This window comes from Xiphias gladius, chromosome 7, assembly GCF_016859285.1.
Source record: "Xiphias gladius isolate SHS-SW01 ecotype Sanya breed wild chromosome 7, ASM1685928v1, whole genome shotgun sequence".
NCBI lineage: Eukaryota > Metazoa > Chordata > Actinopteri > Istiophoriformes > Xiphiidae > Xiphias > Xiphias gladius.
In genome coordinates, this window is record NC_053406.1 from 16151119 (window position 1) to 16176307 (window position 25189).

Below are 25189 nucleotides of genomic sequence, written 5' to 3' on the forward strand. Positions count from 1 at the left end.
ACCAGCTGCAGAAAAAAATCCCCTGGTGGACTTGGCCCAGTCTCTCTCTTTCATTGCTCTCTGTCTTTCAGTCAGCTTTCTTCCTCTCTTCCTGCCCCTCCTTCTCTCACAAGCTGACTTCTGTTCATCTTCAACAGTGTGCGTTATTCAAACCATGAAAGACTAATGGTCAGCGGTAGCCAACAGAAGAGACACCTGGGCTGGCGGGGACAGAGGGAGGCTTGTACAGAGAAAGAGAGATGGTGGTTGTAGAGATGTTCCTATACATCAGGCTGGATGCATGTCATGGGCTTTTTATCTATCGCTAGCCTGTTTACTCACTTCAGGTTTGATATGGAAATGCCTTTTAGGGTTTCAGCGAGGGTTTATTTATTTATTTATCAGCTAGCCAAAACAGCCCTAATTTTCTAGGAGACAATGACAGCCTTTGCATAAATGTGAAAATCATTTACATTTTCACAATTATGAACCCTTTAAACCCCAGGGTTAGCGTTCGTCAATGCAAACTCACACTGTGCAGCTAAACTTTATTTTAAATTGTAGTGGAAACCCCAAACTATTTCTACATATCAAATATGAATTGCTAAATTTAGGAGAAATATGTATAAAATGATTCAAAAGACATCCAATCATTTGGAATGGTGCAGCCATGAAAACATAGAGTCTTGGATTGGAATATTTCACTCAATTAGCTTCAATTAAGAGTTGGAACAAGCTCATACAGAGTATATTATAGTCAGACAGTGAAAATGATTCTTTCCAACCCTTAAAGCTACTTAAAGGGGGAATGAAAACCCCTCAGATCTCTGCGATCTGGCTCTCCCTGTCAGAGGGCCAGATGTAGAGTTTCCAAAGATACCAAATACGAATTTGAGGAAATGTGTAAAAATGTTTAAAAATTATGCATAAGACATCTAGAATATTGGGTTTTTAATATTTCATGTAAACATGTGTAAACATCATATAGCTTCAATGAAGAGAAGGAACAAGCTGATACAGAATATACTGTATATGCAATATTGTCACAGCATGGAATAAGAGCATTTTCCAAACATAAAGCTACTTATGGGATTAAAAGAATCTGGATGGTAAGAATTCCTTGATTTGTGTTTGTTTTTCACCCTTTAATGAACAGACCTTTTTTCTTGATACCTTATCTGACCTTTTCTCTTCTCTCTCTCCCCCTCTCTTTGTCTCCAGTGCCCAGCCAGCCTCCTCAGAATGTGCGAGCCATTTCTGTAACATCAGACGAGGCAGTAATCACATGGGCCGAGCCTCCCAGAATGACATTGCATGGCGTATTGAAAGGATATCGGGTCGTGTTCTGGGCCGTCTTCCCGGATGGAGGTGGGCTGAGTGTGTCTGTCATCTTACTTAGACTTCATGGGTGGTAACATCTCAGTCCTTGGTCTGAACATCTCTTTCTTTTTGTCTCTTAGAGTGGGGTGAAATGCAAAACATCACAACCACCAAGGAGCAGGTGGAGCTCAGAGGCCTGGAGAAGTTCACCAACTACAGCATCCAGGTGCTGGCCTACACCCAGGCAGGGGATGGAGTCAGGAGCAACGTCCTGTATATCCAAACCCGTGAAGACTGTGAGTCCATATTTTAGTAGATTTTTCCACACATGTAAACCAAATAATGAACAGATCTACAATAATGTGTCATAATGTGTCACATCTTTGGGGCAGGTCTTCATGGTTTAGGTAGCAGTGTGTGGGAGGCAGACAGCCGGGGGGGTAGAGAAGGTCTTTGTAAGGCTGAGGTTGCTGCTTAAAACCTCTTTGTGCTCTGATGTGCCATTACTAGTGCTAATGAGAATTAAGAAGCCAAAATGTGTGTGTGTGTGTGTGTGTGTGTGTGTGTGTGTGGTTAAGAAGCCTAAGGGTGTGGATCTGTGCATGCGAATATGTGGAAGTGTTGTGTGTGTGTGTGTGTGTGTGTGTGTCTGTGTGTGTGTGTGTGTGTGTGTGTGTGTGTGTGTGTGTGTGTTTGGGGAGGGGGGGGGTGTACATGTTTTAGCATTGGTGTGCATGTGTGTGTACATGTGATATTGTTTGTGTGCAAGTCTAGCTCAGCACAAAGCACAAGGAGAGGGATTAATTCTTTGTGGCTTAGAGAGAATTAATTTTGTGCTTACACTGACGGGCTGTGGATTACATCCGTATCCGCCTCTCTTCTCCCTCCCTGGGGCCAGTCAGAGGAGGAGGCAGGCGTCTGGAGATGGAGAATATGAGGGAGAGAGGGAGCGCAGGAGTGAGGGGGAGAGCAGAGAATCTAAGAAGTGTCATTTCAGAAAAGACCTTTATTCTCTTTTTTTCACTATATCTCCATTTTATGAGCTGGCCTCGCTGCAATAGCTCTTCAAATGTGTGTGTGCATGTGTTTGAGTGCGTGTATTTATCAGGGGCAAGCTGAGTGTCTCCTTTTCCCTGATGCGGGTTGACACTGTGTCCAGGGGCAACCTCTTCACATACGTTCAGCGTTCTCCATCTCACTCGGTCTCATCATTCCCTTTGCCCTCAGTTCTGTCTGTAGCATATGGAAAAGTGTTTGCACTGCAATTGTGCAAACAACCAACACTCATGCCTTTCTCTACGTCTGTTTCTCAGACACACAAAGACAGTAGACAGTAAGCATAAGAGGGAAGAAGACAGAGATTCATTATTCAGTTCTTTTTCATGCTCTTTCAAAGGGGCTGTGGACTGTTGGGGTCACTACATTTAGTCTCTTTGAAAATGTGCATGCGTTTGGTCTATACGAGTGCGTATGTGTTTATTTATGGAATTTATGTTTTAAACAGTTTTTGAACTTTAACTCACTTATGTTGTCTAATTTTTTCAGGATGTTTTAACCCTGTAGTTGTTTATAATCATCAATGTTACACCAAGAAAACTGACATTTGACTCTTTTTGTTGATCTTAAAGTAATTGTTAACTAACCGCTATTAAGAACACAGACATCGCAATAATGAAGCTCTGGGGTTATTAGCTTCAGTAAGCCATGCTTACACTTTACCATACACTTAGAATCATATTAACCAGCCTGGTTTTCCCTGATGTTCCTTATTTTCATTAACATTAAAATCAGACAGAATAGGCATGGCTGAAAGTTAGCATACAGACAGTATATGTTTTATGCAAAGAAGTCACTGGTCAAATAAGCAATTATGCACAGTGAATTGTCCATATGGAAAAATGATACATAAGCGCACAAGGTTGATATTGTTCACATCCAACCCCAGGTGCAGTACGAAAGTAACATACAAAGGAAAAGAGAGATAGTGTTCATCAGTGATGCAACTAAAGAATGTTTTCAGTACTAAATTATCAGCTGTGAAATATTCCCTTTACAATTTCCTAAAAGTAAGGGCCTACCTATTCAAATTACTTGTTTTGTCAAACCAGCAGTCGAAAACCCCAAAACATTCAATATACTTTCATAGAATACTAAGAATAGCAGGAAAAAGTCACATACGAGGAGCCGGAACCAGTCAATGTTTGGCATTTTTGCTTAAAAATTAAGATCAGTCAATATTGAGAAGAAGTTGGAGATTAATTTTCTGTTGATCGACTAATAATTTCAGCCTTGGTCTGCATACACACAGAATATTGCAAGCTTATTGTCTGATAGAGACCTTGATGTTGGCAATGTTGCTTATCAGTATTTGAAATATTACATGAGGCAGAGTTGAAAAATTACACAAGAGAATTACAAGAGGTACCCCCACTAAATCCTGTATTTTTCTGTAGCAAGACACCCCAGGGTATTATCAGTGTTATAATGTGATCATGGAAACAAGAGGAATAGTGTTTAATAAACTTAAGGGTCTTTCCATACCAACTCACCAAGGACCTCGCAGTTCATGTCATGGATTTTTCTTGAAAATATTCACATGAAAACAAAATCTTATAGCTCTGCTCCAAATACTTTTTTAGTTATGAATATGTGAAGTTTGTCCCCTCGAAGTTGATTTTCATCATTTTTACAAATTCCCTGAACCAAATGAAAACCAGGCACAATAGTTGTCACAGAGAGATAGAAAACCTTGGAGTCAACGTAGTACAAATATCTACGCATGAAACAGAAAAACTGAATGTAATATTACAGCCACTGAAAAGTAAGAAAAAATTAGCTATTTTCATAAAATTATTAAATGATGAAGGAGTTATAGAACATCTTTAAAAATGTTTATATCTGCAATGAATAAATAAGTTAAATAAATAAATTTCAAGGAAATTAGAATAATCTTTCTTTGGAAAATATAAAGTCAAAATATATTTAAAAAGTGGGTTTTTCAGCTCCGAATGTATATCTTGCAAGATCTTTGGCACTCAGTTTTTTATGCAGGACCAAATAACTTCTAGATGTGATAGAACTATATCAATACTACATAGAATCAAAATTTGGCTACAAGAAAATGAAAACTACAATTAAAGATTCTTTGTTTGGGTAAAAAATTATTTGTTTCTTATTGATTTGTTGACGTGTTGAAATTATTCTTGGGGTTTATTGGATGTTCAGTTCAAATTTCAACCCAATCCAGTGAAAAAAAAAAAGCAATTGGTGAGGCTTAGAATACTCATACAAAGAATCGCAGAAATGATGAAATTCGGCTTTAAGGGCCAGACTTCCAAAATTCATAACCAAAAAAAGTATTTGGAGCAGAGGTATAGGATTTTGCAAGGTCCCTGTTTCCAGGTTAATTTTTTTTTTGAGAAAATCAATTACATGAACTGGGAACATTTCTGAATTCTGGATGAGCTGGCATGGAATGAACGTTAAGTTGAAGAAATCAGAAATTTTGTTGAGTACAGGCTCAGCCTAGCCTATGATATCATATGATGTGAAAGCTGCAAAAGGTATTACACTACTTAGGTCATACTCATATCCTCTATTTTCTAATGTTGGGCTTTATTTTGTTTTTTGTGTCACGAAATATTTGTCTGGGAAAAAAAATTGGTCTGTTGGCACGGGAGAAGAATTGTACTGCTACTCAGTGTGTGAGCTAGCTACTAAATGTTGAGCAGCAAGCTGAGCCAGCTGCACTGGCTGTAATATTGTAGGGTAAAGTATTGAGTGCCAACAATTTAGCCAAGGGTCTGCTGGGTACACATGGATGTTTTTGTTGAAAGTGTTGGCATCATTTAACAGCTAATAATGACAACAAATGGACAAATCTCTGCAAAAGCACCAAAAACACCCTTAGAGCTATTAAGTCAGTGCACTGTATGCGCAGAGAAATTTAATCAGTTCACGTTTTCTCTGCCCTCTATTTCCCTCTTCTCTCCCCTTTATGATTCAGACCCTGGACCCCCAGCTGGCATCAAAGCTGTGCCCTCCTCTGCCAGTAGTGTCATGGTGTCCTGGTTACCCCCTCACAAGCCAAATGGAATCATCCGCAAGTACACCATCTACTGCTCCAGCCCTGGGTCAGGCCAACCGGTGAGTTAGAAGAGGGGTGCAGGGAGTTTCAGGATTGGGAAGTGGATGAAAGAGGAAAAGGTGGAAAAAGACCATACAGACATGGCTGGTGATGAAGGAGACAAGATTCTTTTGAAATGCAGAATATAGCTTATGTTATACAATTTATATGATGCTAAGATGAAAGAAAATTGATTTAATTATGACGTAGCTCTGCATTTGGTTTTTGTGTGTGTGTGTGTGTGTGTGTGTGTGTGTGTGTGTGTGTGTGTGTGTGTGTGTGTGTGTGTGTGTGTGTGTGTGTGTGTGTGTGTGTGTGTGTGTGGTCTAGTGCTGCAGTCTCAGCAAGATGTGTGTGTGAAATGAGCTCTCCTCATACCGCAGTGTGTATGCGTGCAAACTCACCCTCCAGCCTCATTTGCATATCTGCGTCTCATCATGTTGCCAGGACAACCTCATCTGTTCATCAATGAGGGCAGAAAACAAGTCGACAGCAAACACACACTCTCACTTACACCCAGACACACACCCATACACAAATATACACACACTCATAAATGTATCACACCAAGCATATAGAGGTACATGCATATATGCAACTCATGTTTTTATGACAGAGTGAATTCAAAAGCAAGAAATATATCCTGTTTGTATGCTTGCATACACACACACACACACACACACACACACACACACACACAAAAAGCATATCTACAAATATACATGCATCTTCTACTTTTTCTCCCTCATTCACAAATCACTCTTTCTCTCTTTTTCCCTATCTATTTACCTATCGCTCTCTCTCCCCGTGTCTCTGTCTCTCTCTCTCTTTTAGTCCCTCCTTCTCTCTCTGAAGCCCCCATGCAGAGTTCAGGATGATTACTATGTAAATGAGTGCGACTGGAGAGAAGGAAGGAGGGATGGGGGGGTCAGACACATCGCGTGGGGAGTACTTTTGTTCCTCTTTTCATTATCTCGCTCTATCGTTCCCCGGATCACCGCTATCTCCACACCGGAGGAATATTTTAATATCCGTTACAGCAACACACACTCTGTCACTCCTCCCTCCCTTCCACCTAACGTCTACTCACTCACCCATTCAGCCATCCATCCATCCCTCTGTACATACATCTGCCTGCAATGGAGAATATAGAGACAAATGTACAGAGAGGAGTGAGCAGAAGAAGAAGAAATTGAAATACCCTGATTCTCACGATGTAAAACAGAAGGGGGTATCGGTGGATAGATGGACAAAAAAAGAAAGGAGTGGGCCCCTATATGACGGGGAAATGTGGAAAGGGACAGGGAAATGAAGAGAGGGATGAAGAGTGATGGCAGGAGGACAAGGGAAGCATGGCGCAGTGGGGTAAAGGATAGGCAGAGAGGAAAATACAGAGAGGACAGAGACAAGAGGAATGGATGATGAACAGGGAACACAGGGAAGTAATAAAAAGCCCAGTGGATTCCTCCATGACGGCCTGCTCATAAATGTGAAAAACAACAGGAATACTGGAATCAGTTTGCCCAGAATAAACCGTTCTGCAGACAAAAACCCAGCAGGCAAGGGCATAACTCAGCAACACTGCAGTGTCTTTGCAGGTTTTACTGGTCTGCCACGTTGACAGACTTCAAACCATTTGACACTTGTATCGCAGTCATCATTTCATCTGGGCTCGAGCGCCTGTCATTCAGAAATGTGAGTCAGTGTCAAACTGGTGAGGTGCAGTAAAATAAGATTTAGACAGCAACAGTGAATGTTAGGTGCTACACAGTGCGCGTGTGTTAAATTTGTTGTTTCCTTTTTTCATATTCCTTTATTCATAGTTGAGACCAGCGGCACAGTAAAACAGGGGATGTGTATAAGTGTGTGTGTGTGTGTGTGTGTGTGTGTGTGTGTGTGTGTGTGTGTGTGTGTGTGTGTGTGTGTGTGTGTGTGTATGCGTGTGTGTGTGTGTGTGTGTGTGTGTGTGTGTGTGTATGTGTGTGTGTGTTGGGATACCTGAAGACTAGATGAAGAGCAGGAGTTGAGGGAATAAGGGTATAATTGGTAGGTAGGTGAATAGTGACTGGCAGGCAGTAAAAAGGAGATGTTTTGTGAGTGTGTGTGTGTGTTTGTGTGTGTGTCTGTGTGTGTGTGTCTGTGTGTGTGTGTGTGTGTGTGTGTGTGTGTGTGTGTGCGTGTGTGTGTGTGTGTGTGTGTGTGTGTGTTGAAGGGACAGTGATATGTATATGTCTAGACAGCAGACACATGGCTGGGTTAAACACACTGCAATTACACATCCACCTCCAGGTCATGTATGCCACTGAATGTGTGTGTCTGTGTGTGTCAGTAGATTCATGCATGCGTATTTGTGCTTGTTTGTATCTAACCATTCCTCTTCCTCTGCCTGCTTATGTGACTCTCCTCTCCTCTCCTCTGCTTTCCCTCCATCATTGCTGATGCCTGCAGTAGATAGGCCTCATTAGTGTATGACTGTTCATGATATCTCTGACTGTCTCATTTGTCTGTCCCCCATTGTCTTCTTCTGTCTCATATCTCTGTTTGCCCTCCCTGAGGAGAACAGAGGAGGAGAGGAAGTGGGCTTTACTCCCCCTTACCCAACCCTCTCATCTCTCTCTCTCTCTCGCTCTCTCCCTCCCTCCCTCCAGCTTCATCCTTCCACACAGTTTTGCCTTATCGTAATAAGCCCCAGAACCTCTGTACCTTCCAACCCATCCTCCTGTCTTTTCCTGTAGTGCTGACATGAGCAGAGAATACAAGGCTTGGTTCACATTAGACTGATGTTCACTCAGCCCTTCACATTACTTCAGCCTCTCCAGTAAAGTGACAAAATTATCGCGTCTTTGGCATCCCCCAGAATTTACCATGTGCTGCTTAGCACATATGATACAGTGCCAATTTGGTTACCAGAACCCTAAAAGAGAATTCTTTAATGTTTTGTTTTTTTTTATTCTTAAGGAAATGCAGAAAGTACGTGGTCTGTCATTAAAAAATAACTACATCTATATCTTTTACTAATCTATCTTACTACTAATCTCTTTTACTAATTACTTTTCTAATCTATATGTTTTTTAATTATGTTTTTGGGAGCCTTTATAATTTGCAACCTACTTTTCTTTTTTTGTTACAAAAGTCCATCTATTTCCACAGAAAAATCTGTTTATTTTAGAATGTTTTTAATGCAAGAATTTCGTGGTGATGTACCCGATACATATTAGGTCCTGTTTCTACAAAACCTTGCACACACTTTTAGCCTACTTGCAGATTTGATTGATTTAAAAAGAAAAAATATATTTCCCTATAATATTTCCTCCAAGATTAACACTTTCTTTTCTGCTTTCTCTCCCCAGCTGCCCAGTGAGTATGAAGCCAATCCAGAGCTGCTGTTCTACCGAATCACCCACCTCAACCATCGGCAGCAGTACCTGATCTGGGCTGCAGCCGTCACCACCGCAGGCCGGGGTAACTTCAGCGAGAAGGTCACTGTGGAGCCAGCAGCCAAGGGTGAGCCCCTGAATGTGCGACTGACATATGCAATGACAGACACATTGAGGTTAAATGCCCAGTAAGCATGGTTTTGGTCATTTGCAGTTCACAAGGCATCAAGATTAAAACCGGGCATAATTGGATTTGATAGTGAGTTGTTACTTTTTTACTTCTAGGTTACATTTAATCATTGTTTCATATCATTTAAAGAGGAAGTGTCCCATATTAACACATCAAAGACTGTTTACAGGTCTTGGGGAGTAATACTACATAACTCTGTAGCCCACTCCTCATCTCTGCTTGAATTTAACCCAGACACCTGAAGGTGTTTTGACCTTTAAATCACCAAATCAGCTGTTTTTGGTTGGATGAGACAACGGTGTCCATTTCATTTTTTCTTGATTTTTCTGGCTCTTTGTTCTGTCTCTCCCTGCTTCTGTCATCTCTTAGGAATTGTTTGGACACTACTACTGACAGCGTACTGAACTAAAAATCCTTTGATTTAAAGGAAGTTTTGCTCTTCATCCCCTATGACTCTGTGAATCATGTAAACGATCTCCCTCTTACTCTGTCACTTGCTCCATACACGGTATCCCTTTTCTTTTTCTTTTACTGCCTGTTTTGACTTTATAGCAGGTGGAGGGAGAAAAAGAGGGGAGAAAATGACACGACAGGAGCAGAGCTACTAATACACAAGACAACAGAGAGGCAGGATGTTTAAGAAAATGAAGAGGGCAGTTAAATCAATAGGCTTTGGATTAAAAGACAGGAAGAATACGGGAGTAAGAATGAATAGAGTGCACTTTCCACCATGTTATCCTTTTCTTTATTTATTCCTTCCTTTGACTGCCGGGTGCAAAGGTTTGTGAGTGTGTTCGTATGGGTGGGTGCGTCAGCTGATCGGCAGCTGTAAAAGGCAGTGTTCTCCAGGCTTGCCCACTCAATACTTCATTCAGCCTTAACATAAGTGCACTACAGCACTAGCATTAAGACGCAAAGCTTGAGAAACAAAGAGAAAGGGAGAGCAAGAGAGAGCGGGTGGGGGGGGGTGACAAGGTTTATGTACCTGAATAGATGGATATTTTTTCATATCCTCTCCGCTCATTCTTTGTCCCATTTTATATTCTTATTCAGATTCTATTCTTTGCTGGACAATGTCATATTTAACACAGAGTTCTTTTCCACCAAGTGTGAATCACAGGAAATACAATACACATTTCCCTCTAGTAAATGCTTATTGAAAGGATCCCAAATGGAAAACAAATCAATTTATACATTCCGTGTTAACCATCATAATGTATAGATCAAAATATTCTGAAACCTCTGCAGCATTTGTTTCTTAGGTTTTAAAATTGTTTGTTTGACAATGGCAAGATTATCCGATTGGTACATATTAATTAGGCTATTGCTCTGCTTGTATTATGGTCGGTTTCAGTATTAATGCTTTTAGTTCTAATTCTTTTTTTCCAGTTTCTTTCTCTCTATACAACTATCATTTTTACATGTGTTTCTTCTTCCTCCACCAGCCCCAGCTAAGATCCTCTCATTTGGGGGTACCGTGACCACTCCCTGGATGAAAGAGGTACGACTGCCCTGTAGCTCAGTAGGAGAACCAACACCTACCATAAAATGGACCAAAGACAGGTGAGAATCCACCCCAGAAATTTTATATAAAGCTGTGTGTACAGTGCAGCTGTGACTCTTCTTCGAATGGATTAGTGTTAAAGTATCTCAGATGGTTCAGCAAAAGGTCAGTTTGTCAATAATGTCACATAAGAAGTGCAACTTCAGAAAAAATACTAACGCAAACCCGGATCCTAACTTGAATGCAAACTACACAAAACATCCACCTCAACGTTCACCTCATGTCCTTGGACAATTTTGCAGCCTCCTGTTGAATAACACTGTGACAAAAGAATAGCATTTTAACATAATATGCAGTAAAATAAGTCTTATAAATAAGTCTCATGATTCTCTCTCCTTCCTTTCTGTTAGTGAGGACACAGCCATCCCAGTGTCTCTAGATGGACAGCGTCTCATTCTGGCCAATGGGACATTAGTGCTGCGCTCTGTTAAAGCTGAAGATTCTGGATACTACACCTGCACAGCCACCAACACCCTGGGCTTCGACACTATTATAGTCAACCTTTTGGTACAAGGTAGTAAAATGCCATTTATCACTCTGCCTTCATTGCGCCTCACTTATAGGCCAGTTTTTCCTGCCTGAATAAATATTACAGTATATTGTTTACATTTATAGCAATTATGTATTTTTTGTACTCAAAAAGAAGAAGAAACATTTTACTATGATAACACTTAGGTTCAAGTATTATTGAGTGGTTTACTCTGGGTGTTCTTCCTCAGTCCCTCCAGACCAGCCTCGTCTCACCGTCTCCACCACCTCCACCTCTTCCATCACTCTGGCCTGGATACCAGGAGACAACGGAGGCAGCTCTATCAGAGGTAGGTGGCCCTGCACAATGAAAATGTTTTTCTGTCTGTCTTCCTGTATACTCACATCTCTTTTGTTTGTAGCTTATGTGTCTGAATGTGACACTTACAGGAATTCAACTGAGGTTATCAAGTGGGTTTATGCTATAAAATGTGAATGAATGAAAGAGATTTCCCTCTGACCTCTGATCTTAGATTACCCTCTGTCTTTGTTTTTTCTGTCTTTTACCTTAAATATTGTTAGTATTTATACTATTCTATTACTTCATTGATCGGTGTCCTGTTTTTATGTTTCCCTGTTAACTATGTGTCTGTTTGATTATCTGATTATCTGTTGTTGATTTCTGTATGAAGATGGCTTTGTTCATCTTGTTCGACAGATTGAGGATGTGCGGGGTTATCTGTCTGACTCCTTGTTTCTCTTTAAACCTATATGAGGCTATCAAGCACCAGGCATGTGGTGATTTGGATGCAGTGGCTTAAGACAGAACTGGACCCACAGAGAATTTTTGTTGCATCCACATTACAAAGAAATAGCTGCAAAAACGACGAAGAAACTCTTATGAAATCCCATTCAAAGACAACTCTTTGAACCCCTAGGTCAAGTATATTTTAGAGCTATCAAAAGCTGTAACAATATAATATTTTCGTGTTACTTACATGGGTAAGCACACTGCCAGGAAGGACCAGAGGAAGACCCTTCTTTGCATGCATTACGGGCACAGACATAGGAAGTAATATAAAATTTGGTTCGAACAGTGTGTGTTGGGTGTGAAGCTCTGTATTCAAACAATGATGGGGCACTAAATCAGTATTTGCATACATCATCCAATGTCTCATACATCCGTGAAGCCTGTCTGTATATCTCGTATGTATACCAGTATGCCTTTCTGTCTGTGAAGCCATCTGCACAGTGTCAGCAGTAGGCAACGCTGAAGTTCGCCGTCAAGCATCTATTTTGCATTACTACTGCAGTGGCATCTGTAGACCAATAAAACATTTTAGCATGCTTTTCATAAAAAAAAAAAAAGGTTTGGCTGGTTATGCAGCCTCTTTGGAGCTTGCATAAAAATAAGATAAAAATAAACAGATAAACAAATGAACAAAATCCTGTAGGTTAGTAATGCTGCAGTGAGAATTTATGTTATGTTTTAATCTGTTCTACAATTGTTAGTTATTGTGTTACTCTGTTCTGTACTGTTCTCTCTGTTACGTTCTGCTGAGTTCTCCTCTGTTCTGTGGCAGACAGAGGGTGACTATAAAACTTATAAACAAACACTGCAGGATCTGTACGTTAAGCCTTCTAATGGTTTTGACTGTCGTACCATCTGTTAGAGAGAGACGGAGAAACAAAGGATGGTACAAAGAGTACAAAGAAACAGAGATATACATAATTATTTATCAACGGAAAAGAAAGACAGACAGAGATGGAGGATTAGATGGAAAGTGTCTTAGAGCAGGAGGGAGTTGGCTCTCCAAAGCAGCTGATTATAAAAACAGTCACCATATTGCATGCCCTCATTTGCATAGATGCTCAGTCAGCGCCATCCCAGTCTTGGGATTTGTATGTAACTAATGGCAGCGCAACTGTCCTCCAGTCAGGGCTTATCTGGGCAAGAGCAGTATAGTCTGACTCTGCCATCTAGTGGACAGAAGAGGTACCAATGTTGTAAAGCTTGCGAGGGTTGGTGCAAAAGGAGTGCCTCATCTTAACTGTCACAAACAAAGAATTGTGTAATAAAGCAACACAGTAATTAATATTGTTTTTATTTGTGTGTGTACAGGTTTTGTGCTGCAATACTCTGTAGACAACACAGAGGAATGGAAAGATGTTTTCATCAGTTCTAGTGAGCGTTCTTTCAAATTGGACAACCTGCGCTGTGGCACCTGGTATAAAGTAAAGCTGGCTGCCAAAAACAGTGTTGGAGCCGGACGCATCAGTGAGATCATTGAGGCAAAGACCCACGGGCGAGGTGAGAAGCCTGGAATGGAGGATGAATGAAATCAGTGTGGGTGGATAAAGGTGAAAAGTATACATAAAATACACACTTCGCCTTCGTGTGACGGAAAAGTTGTTGCGCAGTAATGAACAGTCTGAGTGGCAAATTTTACGGACAAAAACTTATCAGAAAACAGGCCACATGTGAGAGGTCTCTGTGGTGCAGTCAGCAATGAAGCTTTACATATACAGCATTCGTCCAACGATAACGAGAAGAACATTAGGACGTGTAAAAACTTGAGCCTTCATATCAACACAGAACAGACTTTTTGAAATTGTAGATACAAAAGGGTTCTCGTCTTTACCCGAAGGATTAAACGCTACCTTTTGTGCGTCATTATTTACCGTACTCACAATGCCTGATAAAGGATTGCTGGCTTTTTTTAAAGACAGTGTATTGCTCTGGGACTTTGGATATGCTCCATGTTGATGAAACTTATAATTATAGTCATTAATTGTTTAAGAACACATTTACCTTTTCCACAGATGACAGTGTTTGGGTGAAAATTTATATTACCTGCATAGGATGTCTTATATTCTATCTGTTCTCTGGGACAACATTTGTAATTTTTTAGTAATCCGAACAAATTCAAACAAATATATCATGATGTTGCTATTTTTACAGAGCCCCAGTTCAATAAGGATCAGCCGGTCTTCACCCACATTAACTCCAGCCACGCTCGCCTCAACCTGCAGGGTTGGGCCAGTGGAGGCTGTCCAATCAGCGCTGTCACGCTAGAGTTTAGACCAAAAGGTGGGTCACTGCTTTTTGCAATTTGCAGTTGTTGGTAATATTTGGGGTTATTGCAGAACAAATCAAACAGAAAAAATTATGACCCTTAGTTAAATCAACCATGTGAAACAGAAATGTATTGCTAGTACTGAGGTAACTTTCCATCTTTTTTTGGAAACCAATAAGAAAAGAAAAGAGATTAGACGCAACATTGCTAACTTGTTGCAGGCACATGGACATGGCAGAGTGTACGTACCAATGCTACCACAGATGTGTTCCTGGCGGAGCTGCGTGAGGCCACCTGGTACGAGTTGAAGATGAAAGCGTGTAACAGCGCTGGCTGTGGCAACCAGAGCTCCCAGTTTGCAACACTGGACTATGATGGCAGTGAGTAGAAGACTCTTTGTTTGGATTTCCATTTGGATAAGTGTTAGTTTTTCCTACTTTAATAGGGAATTCATTAAGCTTGGTACATTAAAATATTGTCATGAAAAGACAGTAACCAATCGCTGTTTGTCCCGTGTCTGCACAGGCACAATCCCACCAATCAAATCCCCCCTGGAAAAGAACGATGATGTCAAGAAGCTGTTTTCTATTGGCTGTCCTGTGATCTTGGTCACTCTGGGTGTTGCACTACTCTTCATCATTCGCAAGAAACGCAAAGAAAAAAGGCTTAAGAGACTAAGAGGTGAGAATAGAAGTAAAAGGAGAGGAGACAAGTGGTGGGAATGAACTGGCAAGAAGAATAAAACAGTCTGAGAGATTCCTGAAGCAGAAGCAGACTTCAGAGAGAATCTTGAATGTAGCCTCTAGAGTTGCATTTATTTTAAAAAACTTTAAAATAAGATTTGTGTGCCAGGAAAAAATAATTTTTTACGTTCTCTGCTGTCTCTAGATGCCAAAAGCCTGGCAGAGATGCTGATCAGGTAAGACTGCTATTTCCTAGTCCCTCTCACAGAATTATTTAGTCTAACTCAAAAGTCCATTTCACAAATCCACATTTTGTATTTTCTCAAGACCCTGAATGTTTGTTTGTGTGTGTGCTTGTCTTGTGTCTCTGGAGTAGTAAAAACAACCGCAGCTTTGACACCCCAGTGAAGGGCCCTCCTCAGGGCCCACGGTTACACATCGACATCCCCAGAGTGCAGCTGCTAATTGAGGACAAAGAAGGCATCAAGCAAATCGGTGAGAGGGAGGGAGAGTGAGACAGAAGGAGTTGTTGTGTGTGTTTACATGTCCGTGCATGAGCGTCAGATCAAATGATCTTTATGTGAAATGTGTTATGAACATTGGGAGGCATTAGACTTTTATTTGTCAGTTTTTTTAACCCACCTTTTCTTAACCGTCTAATAGGTGCTTCTCTGTAATATTCATTCTGTCTCTTACAGGTGAGGACAAGGCCGCTATCCCTGTGACAGACACAGAGTTTAACCAAACCGGGAACCCTCAGAGCTTCTGCACAGGTGTGTCTGTTCATCACCCTGCCCTCATCCAGAACACCGGTCCTCTGATTGATATGTCAGACATCAGACCAGGAACCAGTAAGTGCTCTCTCTCCTCAGGGTCCATTTTGTTAGTGAAAGTTAAAGTAACTGAAGCAGTATTGTAACTTGTGGCCCAAATTCCTTTCTCATTGACACGGAGACATGGTGTTTGCATAAACCTTGTAAAGTTCTTGCGTTTTTGCTCAATTTATTGCCCTTATTTTTTTGTATCATTATTCGTATCATCATCTTCGCAGATGACCTTTTGCATTGTTGTCCGCCTAAGCCTGATGTTTTGCAAATGCTTGTTCATTTTCTGGCTTCCTGGCTCTGTACATATGTGCATCCTTCTTATTTCTTCATCCGTTCGCCACCAGACCCAGTGTCGAGGAAGAGTGTTAAGTCAGCCCACAGCATCAGGAACCGCTACTCCAGTCAGTGGACTCTGACCAAGTGCCAGGCCTCCACGCCAGCCCGCACTCTCACCTCAGACTGGCGCACAGTTGGCTCCCAGCATGGCATCACTGTCACAGAGAGTGACAGCTACAGCGCCAGCCTTTCACAGGACACAGGTTGGCACATGGGTGAAATGACTCTTACAGCCTTTGACGTGCACATTTAAAAAAGGCTATTTTTCAAATGTGGAGGAGAATGTGTTTTTGTAGTGGGCTACACCTCAAAAAGCCTTCTGGATAAAATGTGCTCACCTTCATTTTCTTTCCTTTTTCTTCCATAGATAAGGGTCGCAACAGCATGGTGTCGACAGAGAGCGCCTCCTCGACCTACGAGGAGTTGGCAAGAGCATATGAGCACGCCAAGCTGGAGGAGCACCTGCAGCATGCCAAATTTGAGATTACAGAATGCTTTATCTCTGACAGCTCATCTGACCAGATGACAACAGGTACCAATGACAATGCAGACAGTATGACGTCCATGAGCACACCGTCAGAGCCTGGCATCTGCCGTTTCACTGCCTCGCCCCCCAAACCCCAGGATTATGACCGTGGCAAGAATGTAGCTGTGCCCATTCCACATCGCGCCAAGAGTGAGTGGTTGCTGCAAAGCATTCATTTTTTTTAATACATTGTTTTTCACTTGGCATTTTAAATTTGAAATGGCTTTAAATATAAACCAAGTTAGGTCAAAAGTTCAAACTGTGCTGAATATATCAGAATCAGAATCGGACTTTATCCACCAAGTAAATATCTCCTGTGGCTTTGATTGGGCGCAGGGTCAGAACAGCAAAATGAAGAATTAAGATAGCAAAAAAATAAATAAATAAATAAAATAAAAAATAGGCCTGGATAGCTGAAGAAGAGAGATAACAAAAAAGCGAAGCAAAACAATTGTTGATACTTATAAACATTATATCATAATATAAATATGTACAAAACAAGATATACAACTACGTTTACAGGTAAGGTAAGGCTAATGTGTGATGGGTCATATGTACATAGTTTGCAAATATACCAGTGATGCTGCCAGATGAGTCCAGTGAAATTAGTGGTTTCTATAAATACACATCATTTTGCAGGCTTTGGCGTTCATATTAAATTTGACTTTTCCCCTCCAGGTGACTACTGCAACCTACCCCTGTACATGAAGTCAGATCCCTTCTTCCGAAAGCAGTCGGAGCATCATGACCCATGTCCAGTGGTTCCACCACGTGAAGCCTCTATTCGTGGCCTGGCCCAGCGGGCATACCACACCCAGGGCCGTCATGTGACTATGGACTCTGCAAAGCAGCAGGCCCTGACCATGGGCCACTCTGGCCTGTCCAACCTCACTTCCTCTGGGGCTTCCTCCGGAGGAGCAACAGGAGGCGGTGGTGGAGGTAGTGGGATTGGAGGGGCGTCGGCTAGCTCCAGCAGCTCTACACTTCCCCAGAGGACTCTCACCATGCCCGGCTCCTCTGCCTCAGTGGCCCAGAGTGCAGCAGCCGCTGCTGCTGCTACTGCTGCAGCTGCTGGGGCATCATCGTCCTCCGGTGGAGTTGGGGCAGCAGGGGCCGCAGGAGGGACCCCTGGAGGTGCCTCCTCATCCTCCTCCAAGATGGCAGGATCCAGAGACTCTCTCCTGGAGAGCAGCTCCTCGGGCTTAGGCAGACTACAGAAGCAGAGGGATGGAGGGGCAGGGGCCTACTCCAAGTCCTACACACTGGTGTAGCTTGCCATCACCGCGGCCTGTCACTTTAACTCTTCATAGAATGCCGGTCAAGCCGGCGCTTGCCTGGAGCCTCTATGGAAAAGTGAGGTGAGGAACATACACATGCACAGCTGACCCGTCAGTGCCTGCACTGTGCCAGGCTGCAGGGGGCTGGTTGGGTTCCCATCGACACTACTGTATGAAGGGGTCAGAGTTGGGTCTCCACAGCACAGGGGTTTGCCTTTCTTTCTGCCTGATTGCTTTCTATTATTATTGTATCATCTTTCTCTATCTCTATTTCATCACCCTGGAAATCACTTGCCAAAACATAAATGATTTATCTGTTCACCTCATATTTTAATTTTCTGTTATGGACACTGTACTTATGCACAAAATGCTTTCCACGGGCACTGTCTTGTCTTCTGGATTAAGACAGTCGTAGAATGAACCAGGTTGCTTGAGTTTCACGAAGAAGTGTGTTAAGGTTTTTAGGTTTTTAAATATGTTTTCTTTTCTGATCTCTGATGGAAGAAGAGCTCATATCACAGCATTGTGCCATGGCAGGATGCTTTTACTGTATGCATAAACCACCAAACTTGGTGTTACACTGGCTCTGAGAGGTTACTCCATCATGGATTCATATATTAGAGGCAGTGGAAGGACAGTCGTCTCAGTACCAGCTTTGAGACTTGGGGGAATTTTCTTATACATGCAATGGATGACAAGCATAGTGGTCTTAATTGATGCTTTTATAAACAGACTCAAAGCAGAGAAGATTAAAAAAAAAAAAATGTCAAGCATCATCAAGTGAAAGATGAATCCAAACCTTTTTTCTTTCATCAGTTTTTTGTTTATTTGTCTGACGATGGAAATATAATCTCATGTGCACTGAGAAAAAGTAAGAATGGATCCAAGTAACAGAAACCGTCACAAGCCTGCGTGTGTGTGCGTGTGGGTGTATATGTGTAAATATATATATGTATACATGTGGCAGGCACACACCAACAGTGGACCTTTTTAAAATCAATCTGTATGCTGACCTCTCGGGCGGACGTCTGTGTCAAATCTGCCCCCCCCCCCTTTTTCATTTTGTACCTGTGAAAGGGGTTTTGGGGACAGTACCGATGATGATGCTGGCGATGTAAACACTATGATCCTAATTTTGGTCCAGCATTATGAACTTTGTTTTGCTAAGTGTGATTGAGGGCAGTGCTTAGGAAATGAGAAGTACTGAAGAGGAAGTGGGTTCAAAAGAGAGCAATTACTGATGATACGAAAGAGTTCCTTTCTTTCTCTCTTTCACTCCCTCAGAACAAAGAAGGAAAAGACCCTTTCATGATTCATCATGGTGCGACAATACCATTATTATTTCGTTTAACTCATTTTACCTTTACCTGCTGTTTCTATCCTTCCCCACCCTAACTTCTACCCACCCAGTCCCCCATCATATCCATACAGTGTCACTGTGACCCACTGCTAGCATACAGGCTAGTCAGAAAGACAGACTGACTGAGAGAAGAGGTCTAATATGCACAGACAAGCAGAAATGCTGTTCAATGACGTTCAATGACAACCTTGAATGGAGAAATGAGTTGCAAACATACAGCAAATTTATAGAGATGTATACAAGCAAATCGTATTTGTATGAAGTGATCTTGAGTTTATGAACGGAAAATGACTTTGAGATTATAGACAGAGATCAAGTGTTAATAGAATTTGCAGTTGTGTTAAGGAAAGGGGGAGAGGGTTACATAGCAGAGAGATACAATTATCCTTCAAAAATAAGTGGTCTTCAAAACTAAAAGATGTGTTTTCAAGTCCCTCCACCTCACTGAAATTGATTTTAGCTTTATGAATAGTACTGTATCTGTTAAGTTTTTTTTTTCTTTTCCCATTTCTTCTCCCAAAGCTTAATCCCATAACAAAGATGGTTCCAAAAAAAGAGTTGCTCCAAATGTTTTGCTATGGCAAAACGTAACATCAGGGCTCTCGCAATAGAAAAAAATAAAAAGATATGATATATGTTTGTTTTCAAAAGTATGTACATATATATTTCTATTCAAATATATAGCAAATATATGAATATTGAAAAAAGCAGAGAAATATAGAAGCCGTTCTAATTGAAAATATATATAAAAAATCACAAGACAATCGCTCAGAGTGAAAAACTTCGAGAAGGAGGGAAGAAAAAGAAGAGGGAAGCTTAAACGGGTAGCACAACCATGGACGGGAGATCTTGGTGAGAAAGGAAGTGGTGTGAAAGAAAGTTAAACGGTGAAACTGAGGTTTTAGGAATGATAAAATGACCCCCTTGTGATTTTGTAAATGTTCCAGCTGCAGCGCCTATGCAGCAGGTAGCAGCTGAGAGGACAAGCACAGTAAAGTCAAATTATAGTGTGAGATTGTGTTGCTGGTTAACTGTGGTCTATGGCTCAGTGCAGAAAGTGTGGTGTTGAAAAAGAAAACAGTAAAACAAGGACAGCCTATACAGCAAGTGAGCCTATTGTAATATGTTGTATTGTACCTTCCAAAGGTGTGTTCACAAACTCAGTTCCATTACCTGACTATAGTTAATGAAGGCAAACAGACCAACAAGTATTTCTGTTTCTTATCTGTGTCATAGCAAGTCCTCTCCAAACTCCAGGACTGCAGGCCAATAAACTTACCACACAGTTAAACTGCTTGTGAAAGCATTCGCGTTCCCTTTTCTTTTAATACTAGACAGGAGAGAAATGAATTTTGCTTTCCATCGTCGATGGTTATGACGCCTTTCATTTTGGCCTTTATGTTTCAAGTTATGCAAATACTTGTTTTCCGAAAAACACGAGTTTGGGAATGGGGCAGGCCTGTTTTAGCAACCAAAAACAGAGGCTTCCTTACTCCAGTTGTATGGATATTGGAGGGAGTGATGAAATAAACTCCTGCCCATCCTGCTTTCCCCAGTTCTTAAGTGAATTTGCCTTACTGTAAAACACTGATCTACTGTCAGTTTGTTCAAAGTAAATGTAATGTCTGTCTTTAAGGAAATTTCCACCCTGATACTTTTCCACTGTTAATTTGTGATGCTTAAATTATTCCAGGAGTTATTTTTCCTTTTTAAGAGTAATATATATTTTGTTTTATTCAGATACTTTGGTGAGTGATTTGGGCCTGGACTTGTTTCATCCTCTTAGGCACGACATATTCTTTAGGCAAAATTCAATAAATACAGATTTCGTCTAATTTAAAAATATTTGTGGATATAAAATAATCTGTTATTGTACTAAATCTAAAATTGACTAGTTGCTTTCAAGGCAAATAGCAAATCATATTGCAACCGTAATGACATTTACAACCATACTGTAATTAATTATTAAGTATTTATTGACTTTGTGAAGAATGCACAAGTAATGCATTACATATATTTATTTAAATTAAGTACTAATGAATCAGGTGTAATGTATAATAACGTAATGTTATGTCATTTCTACTTGTGTTATTACACTATTTTTGGAACAGAAAGTTTGGCAAAGAGGATCAGAAATTGCCATTAATTTTTTGCAGATACTGAAGAAGAAAATCTAGGTAGCACTAAAAGAAAAAAATGACATCAGCACTTTACAGTACAGTCAATTTTTTTCTCGTCGATTTTGACAGCTGCAAATTTCTCGGCAGCCACTTATCTTACCATTTGACAAGTTATCTGCACTATTTTAGTGATATACAATGTTAAAGTGATGGGTTAGTGATTGGGTGGATTTTTCCTTGAACTGCAACAACATACTTTCAAACTGACTCAGTCTGTGTTCGTAAGGCCAACTTCACATGTGCTACTTCCCCAACCTTTTCCACATCTGCCCAACCAATCAGATCTCCCCCTCTCACTGTACCCTTTTGCCCACCTGTACAACATAATTTCTACTCCATTATAGAAGATTTGTGTACATAGGAAAGTGTTTTGTATAAATTAGTACTATTTTCGACATCTTCACTAGAAACCAGGGCACAATGTAAACTCTGAACTGAAGTTATTGTAATGAAACAGAAAAGGACTTAACGAAAAACTATAGAATTATACACACACTGCTTTATCTTGATTTATGGACCAGTTAAAACATTTCTTCTTTTACAGGACATTTGGTTGCATTTTGTCCTTTTAGAATTTTTTTAAAATGTTTTTTGTTTTTGTTTCCTTTTTTTTTTTATTTTCTCACAGGTTGCTTGATTTGGAGTTTGCCTTGTTTTTTTTATTATTCCACTTTTTGGGGGGAGGACAGCAGCATTGCATGTTCTGAAAATTTTGCTGGCTATAAAAGAAAATGGGAAATGGTGAATTGAACAATTTAAAAGGGGGTTAATTAAAACATTTTAAAATTGCAGAGGTTGTTCCAGAAACTTTTATGGGGAAAAGTTGCTTCAATTTGCAATTGCTTGTGTTTAACTCTACATTTTCTTTTCTATGAAAACAAACAAAAACAGAAAAACAGTACTCAACACCTTGTGCAATAAAGCTATCTTTTTATGAACTGTGATGATATTGTTTCTTCTTTCAGAACCACGTAGCAATTGATATTAATTGTATGAGAGTTTTCTGTACTGTCCAGTTTTTACTGTCATCGGAGCATGGTCAGGGCTTGACTGATTTGACTGTGAAAGAGTTTGGCTCATTCGTCCCCTTAGCAACCAACTGTTTTTAAGATCACTCCCTGTGAATATAATTTATAGGGACTATTTCTTCTGGCAGAAAGAGGTTCAAATAAAAAATGTTAACAGTGATGTCTGTGAATTTCAGAGTAATGTGAACCCTGGCTCTGAAAAGCCATAGCTGGAATTTGTAAATGTGATTACTTATTACTGTGAACACCACAAGTTAAAATCCACTCACATCCATTGTATCGGGGTGGAAGCAAAATCAAAGGGTTATCTCGAAACCTGCGCAAATTAAACCAAAACTATCTGCATATGATACCGCACGAGATGAGTATGAAATTTTTTTTTTTATTCGAATTTGATTGAACCAACTCTTTGACATTCATAGATTTTAATCTCATGTCCAACCACTGAATTCTGCTCATAAGGGAAATAGTTTACCCTCATTGCCTGACTGATAGTAATACAAAAAAAAAAAAAAAAATACAGCAACTTTAATTTAAATTTGGGTTAACTGTCATAAATTGAACTTTAAAACCACTAATGGATAACCAAAGTGTTCAAAATTAAATGATACGTTGGGAATTTTTTGAATAAACACAGACAAAATATGCAGTACAACCATGAAATTGTGAAATCTTCTGTTGTCTCTTTTTTTCAAAGTCTGTTTTTTTTATTTCACAAATACAGTTTTACTTCATAACATGACTTTTCATCAAATCATGGTCTGTCAGTCAAGACAAATAGGGCAGAGCCCTATCATTGGCTATTCCTCTATTCTGAATGAATGGACAACCATTATTATTATTGTTATTTTGATTGGTTATGTTAATTTTTTTTTTTTTTCTGTATTTATTCAGTAGCTTATTTAAGGTCTTATTTATTTAATTCTGAACACTTGAGGTCTCCATGCAGCCCCTTAAAAAAAAAAAATCATATATTCTTTAAAACAAACAAAAAAACACTTCATGGGGGCTTTTAAGGCTACTATTGCATTATGAACAAACCATATTTTCCGGTGGTTCATTCATAATGTGATTCAGAACCTGATCAAAACACTAGGGGGCAACATGCTGCAATGAAACACAATATGAGCTGACAGAGGCGTTTATTGAAATAGGTCAGATTTTAACATGTGACAAATGCTGACAAATTGTTTGATGTAGTGTTTTTATATACCCAAAACACTGGTCATATACAAATTACTCACATACTCTCACAGTCACTCTGTCATCACAGCAAATCAAAACTGACATTCAGATGTGAAGTATATTCATATATATAATTTACATAGATGCAGGCTATTACTGTATATTATTGTTTATACTGTGTCACTAATCCAAGAGCTCTACTAAGTGTTTATCATACAGGTTGAATGTATGTACATTTGCGTATGGGTGTACGTATGCATTTGTGCATGTCATCAAAGGGTTCCTCCCTCCTTTGGTGATTCCACATACGTCCCACCTGCTTCCTGTCGTCTCTCAGGCTTGCAAACACCTGCACCACCAACCCTCTTTGTCCATCTACTTGCCGTTCTTGTGTTTCTTTTGTTGGAACTTCCTGAAATGGTTCTGGATGGTAGCAGCAGCCTTCTCAACTTCAACAGGGCTGAGTGGGGGAACAGCGGGAGCGGTGCTCATCCCATTGCTGGCATTCGAGTCTGAACACGACAGGACACAGGGGATAGCCAGAGAGGCAGAGGCAATAGCCATGGAGACATGGTCTGTAGCAATGATTGAGTCCAAACACATGGTTTACATATTAGCCTTGATTCAAGCAGGCTATTTTTCTGATTAAAGTTTGAATCAGATGGATTTGACAATTGATGTGAATCAAACCCTAATGTCAACTTTCAGATGACAATTACTATGGCAGAAAAATTGCAAGCATTAAAGTCAATTAACAATGTTGCTTACTCTTTCTATACACGCCTATGCTGTTCCTCCTGAGGCCATCAAACTGCAAATGAAACAGAATAACTGTTAGAAGACCATTCAAATGGATGAAGAATCACTGGTGAGGATTGTGCACAAGATGCATCAGATACCAATCATGGTATGACAATTATCAATGTAACAATCTTATCTGGAACTAAACAGAAACATTATTCAAATACCACTGACAGTACAAAAATTAGACACATACAAACAGATAATCACACAGGCGCTTTTGTTGAATTCTTCTACTCAGTTATACAAAATGTGCGTGCTTAAGGAATGAGCGTGTAATGTACTGTACATGTGTGACGGCAATGTGTGTGTCCCTTCTATCTACAGTTAGAATTATGACCTCAAACAAAAATCCCCTTGATTGGGATTACAGCTCAAGCAGAGCAGCGGCAGGGAAGCGACAGGCTGAGGACTGGACAATCTTAGCCTGCTTACACGTCAGTTTGGCTGTGGGCCCGCGTTCAGTCCCACACACTAGCTCCATGATCTCGTCAATGAGGTCTACTCTCTCCTTTTACCCGAGACATGAAGGTGAATTTAAACTGTGGCCAGTGCCCAGTCTAAGACACAAGACATCTTTCTTCACCTCTCCCTGCCAACATCATAGATGTTCTGTTTTTTTGTGGTCTGTTCTCTCATATTATCATCTCAGCACCTGTTCCTCCTTCTCCTGCTGTATACGCTATACGCCTCTGTTTGTATGTTTATTTTCAAGCTTCATCTTTATAAAGGTCTAGGCTAGAGGCAACCTCCAAACCAATTACCTCAAACTATGAAAAGGGTACAGTAAAATCCACAGACAGGTGAACTACAGTTTTTCATATAGGAAATTAGAGGTGTGCTCTTTGGAATGGATTTAAATGTGCTTCTTTATTGAGGAATCCA

The 25189-nt window shown here is 40.4% G+C and overlaps 2 protein-coding genes across 4 annotated transcripts in view; one reads left to right on the forward strand and one right to left on the reverse strand.

Moving 5' to 3' along the window:
• Positions 1–17744, forward strand: part of LOC120792115 (Down syndrome cell adhesion molecule-like protein 1 homolog) — an 81473-nt gene extending 63729 nt beyond the window's left edge. The window contains exons 17-35 of one of the 3 annotated variants that reach the window (XM_040131164.1): positions 1201–1356; positions 1440–1595; positions 5306–5445; positions 8776–8929; positions 10438–10555; positions 10907–11070; positions 11276–11374; positions 13147–13335; positions 13987–14115; positions 14323–14481; positions 14627–14782; positions 14990–15020; positions 15161–15279; positions 15483–15635; positions 15956–16150; positions 16315–16623; positions 17152–17353; positions 17417–17565; positions 17608–17744. In XM_040131164.1, the coding sequence (XP_039987098.1) occupies positions 1201–1356; positions 1440–1595; positions 5306–5445; positions 8776–8929; positions 10438–10555; positions 10907–11070; positions 11276–11374; positions 13147–13335; positions 13987–14115; positions 14323–14481; positions 14627–14782; positions 14990–15020; positions 15161–15279; positions 15483–15635; positions 15956–16150; positions 16315–16623; positions 17152–17353; positions 17417–17565; positions 17608–17744 (2915 nt within the window). Of the gene's footprint in view, positions 1–1200; positions 1365–1439; positions 1596–5305; positions 5446–8775; positions 8930–10437; positions 10556–10906; positions 11071–11275; positions 11375–13146; positions 13336–13986; positions 14116–14322; positions 14482–14626; positions 14783–14989; positions 15021–15157; positions 15280–15482; positions 15636–15955; positions 16151–16314; positions 16624–17151 lie in introns of all 3 variants that reach the window. The other 2 variants (XM_040131162.1, XM_040131163.1) reach the window with 2 other exon arrangements.
• A 5823-nt stretch (positions 17745–23567) lies between these two features.
• Positions 23568–25189, reverse strand: part of gpr184 (G protein-coupled receptor 184) — a 52280-nt gene continuing 50658 nt past the window's right edge. The window contains exons 4-5 of the mRNA XM_040131168.1: positions 24272–24314; positions 23568–24078 (exon numbers count right to left, since the gene is read on the reverse strand). Coding sequence (XP_039987102.1) covers positions 23879–24078; positions 24272–24314 — 243 coding nt within the window. The 3' untranslated portion in view covers positions 23568–23878. The remainder of the gene's footprint in view (positions 24079–24271; positions 24315–25189) is intronic.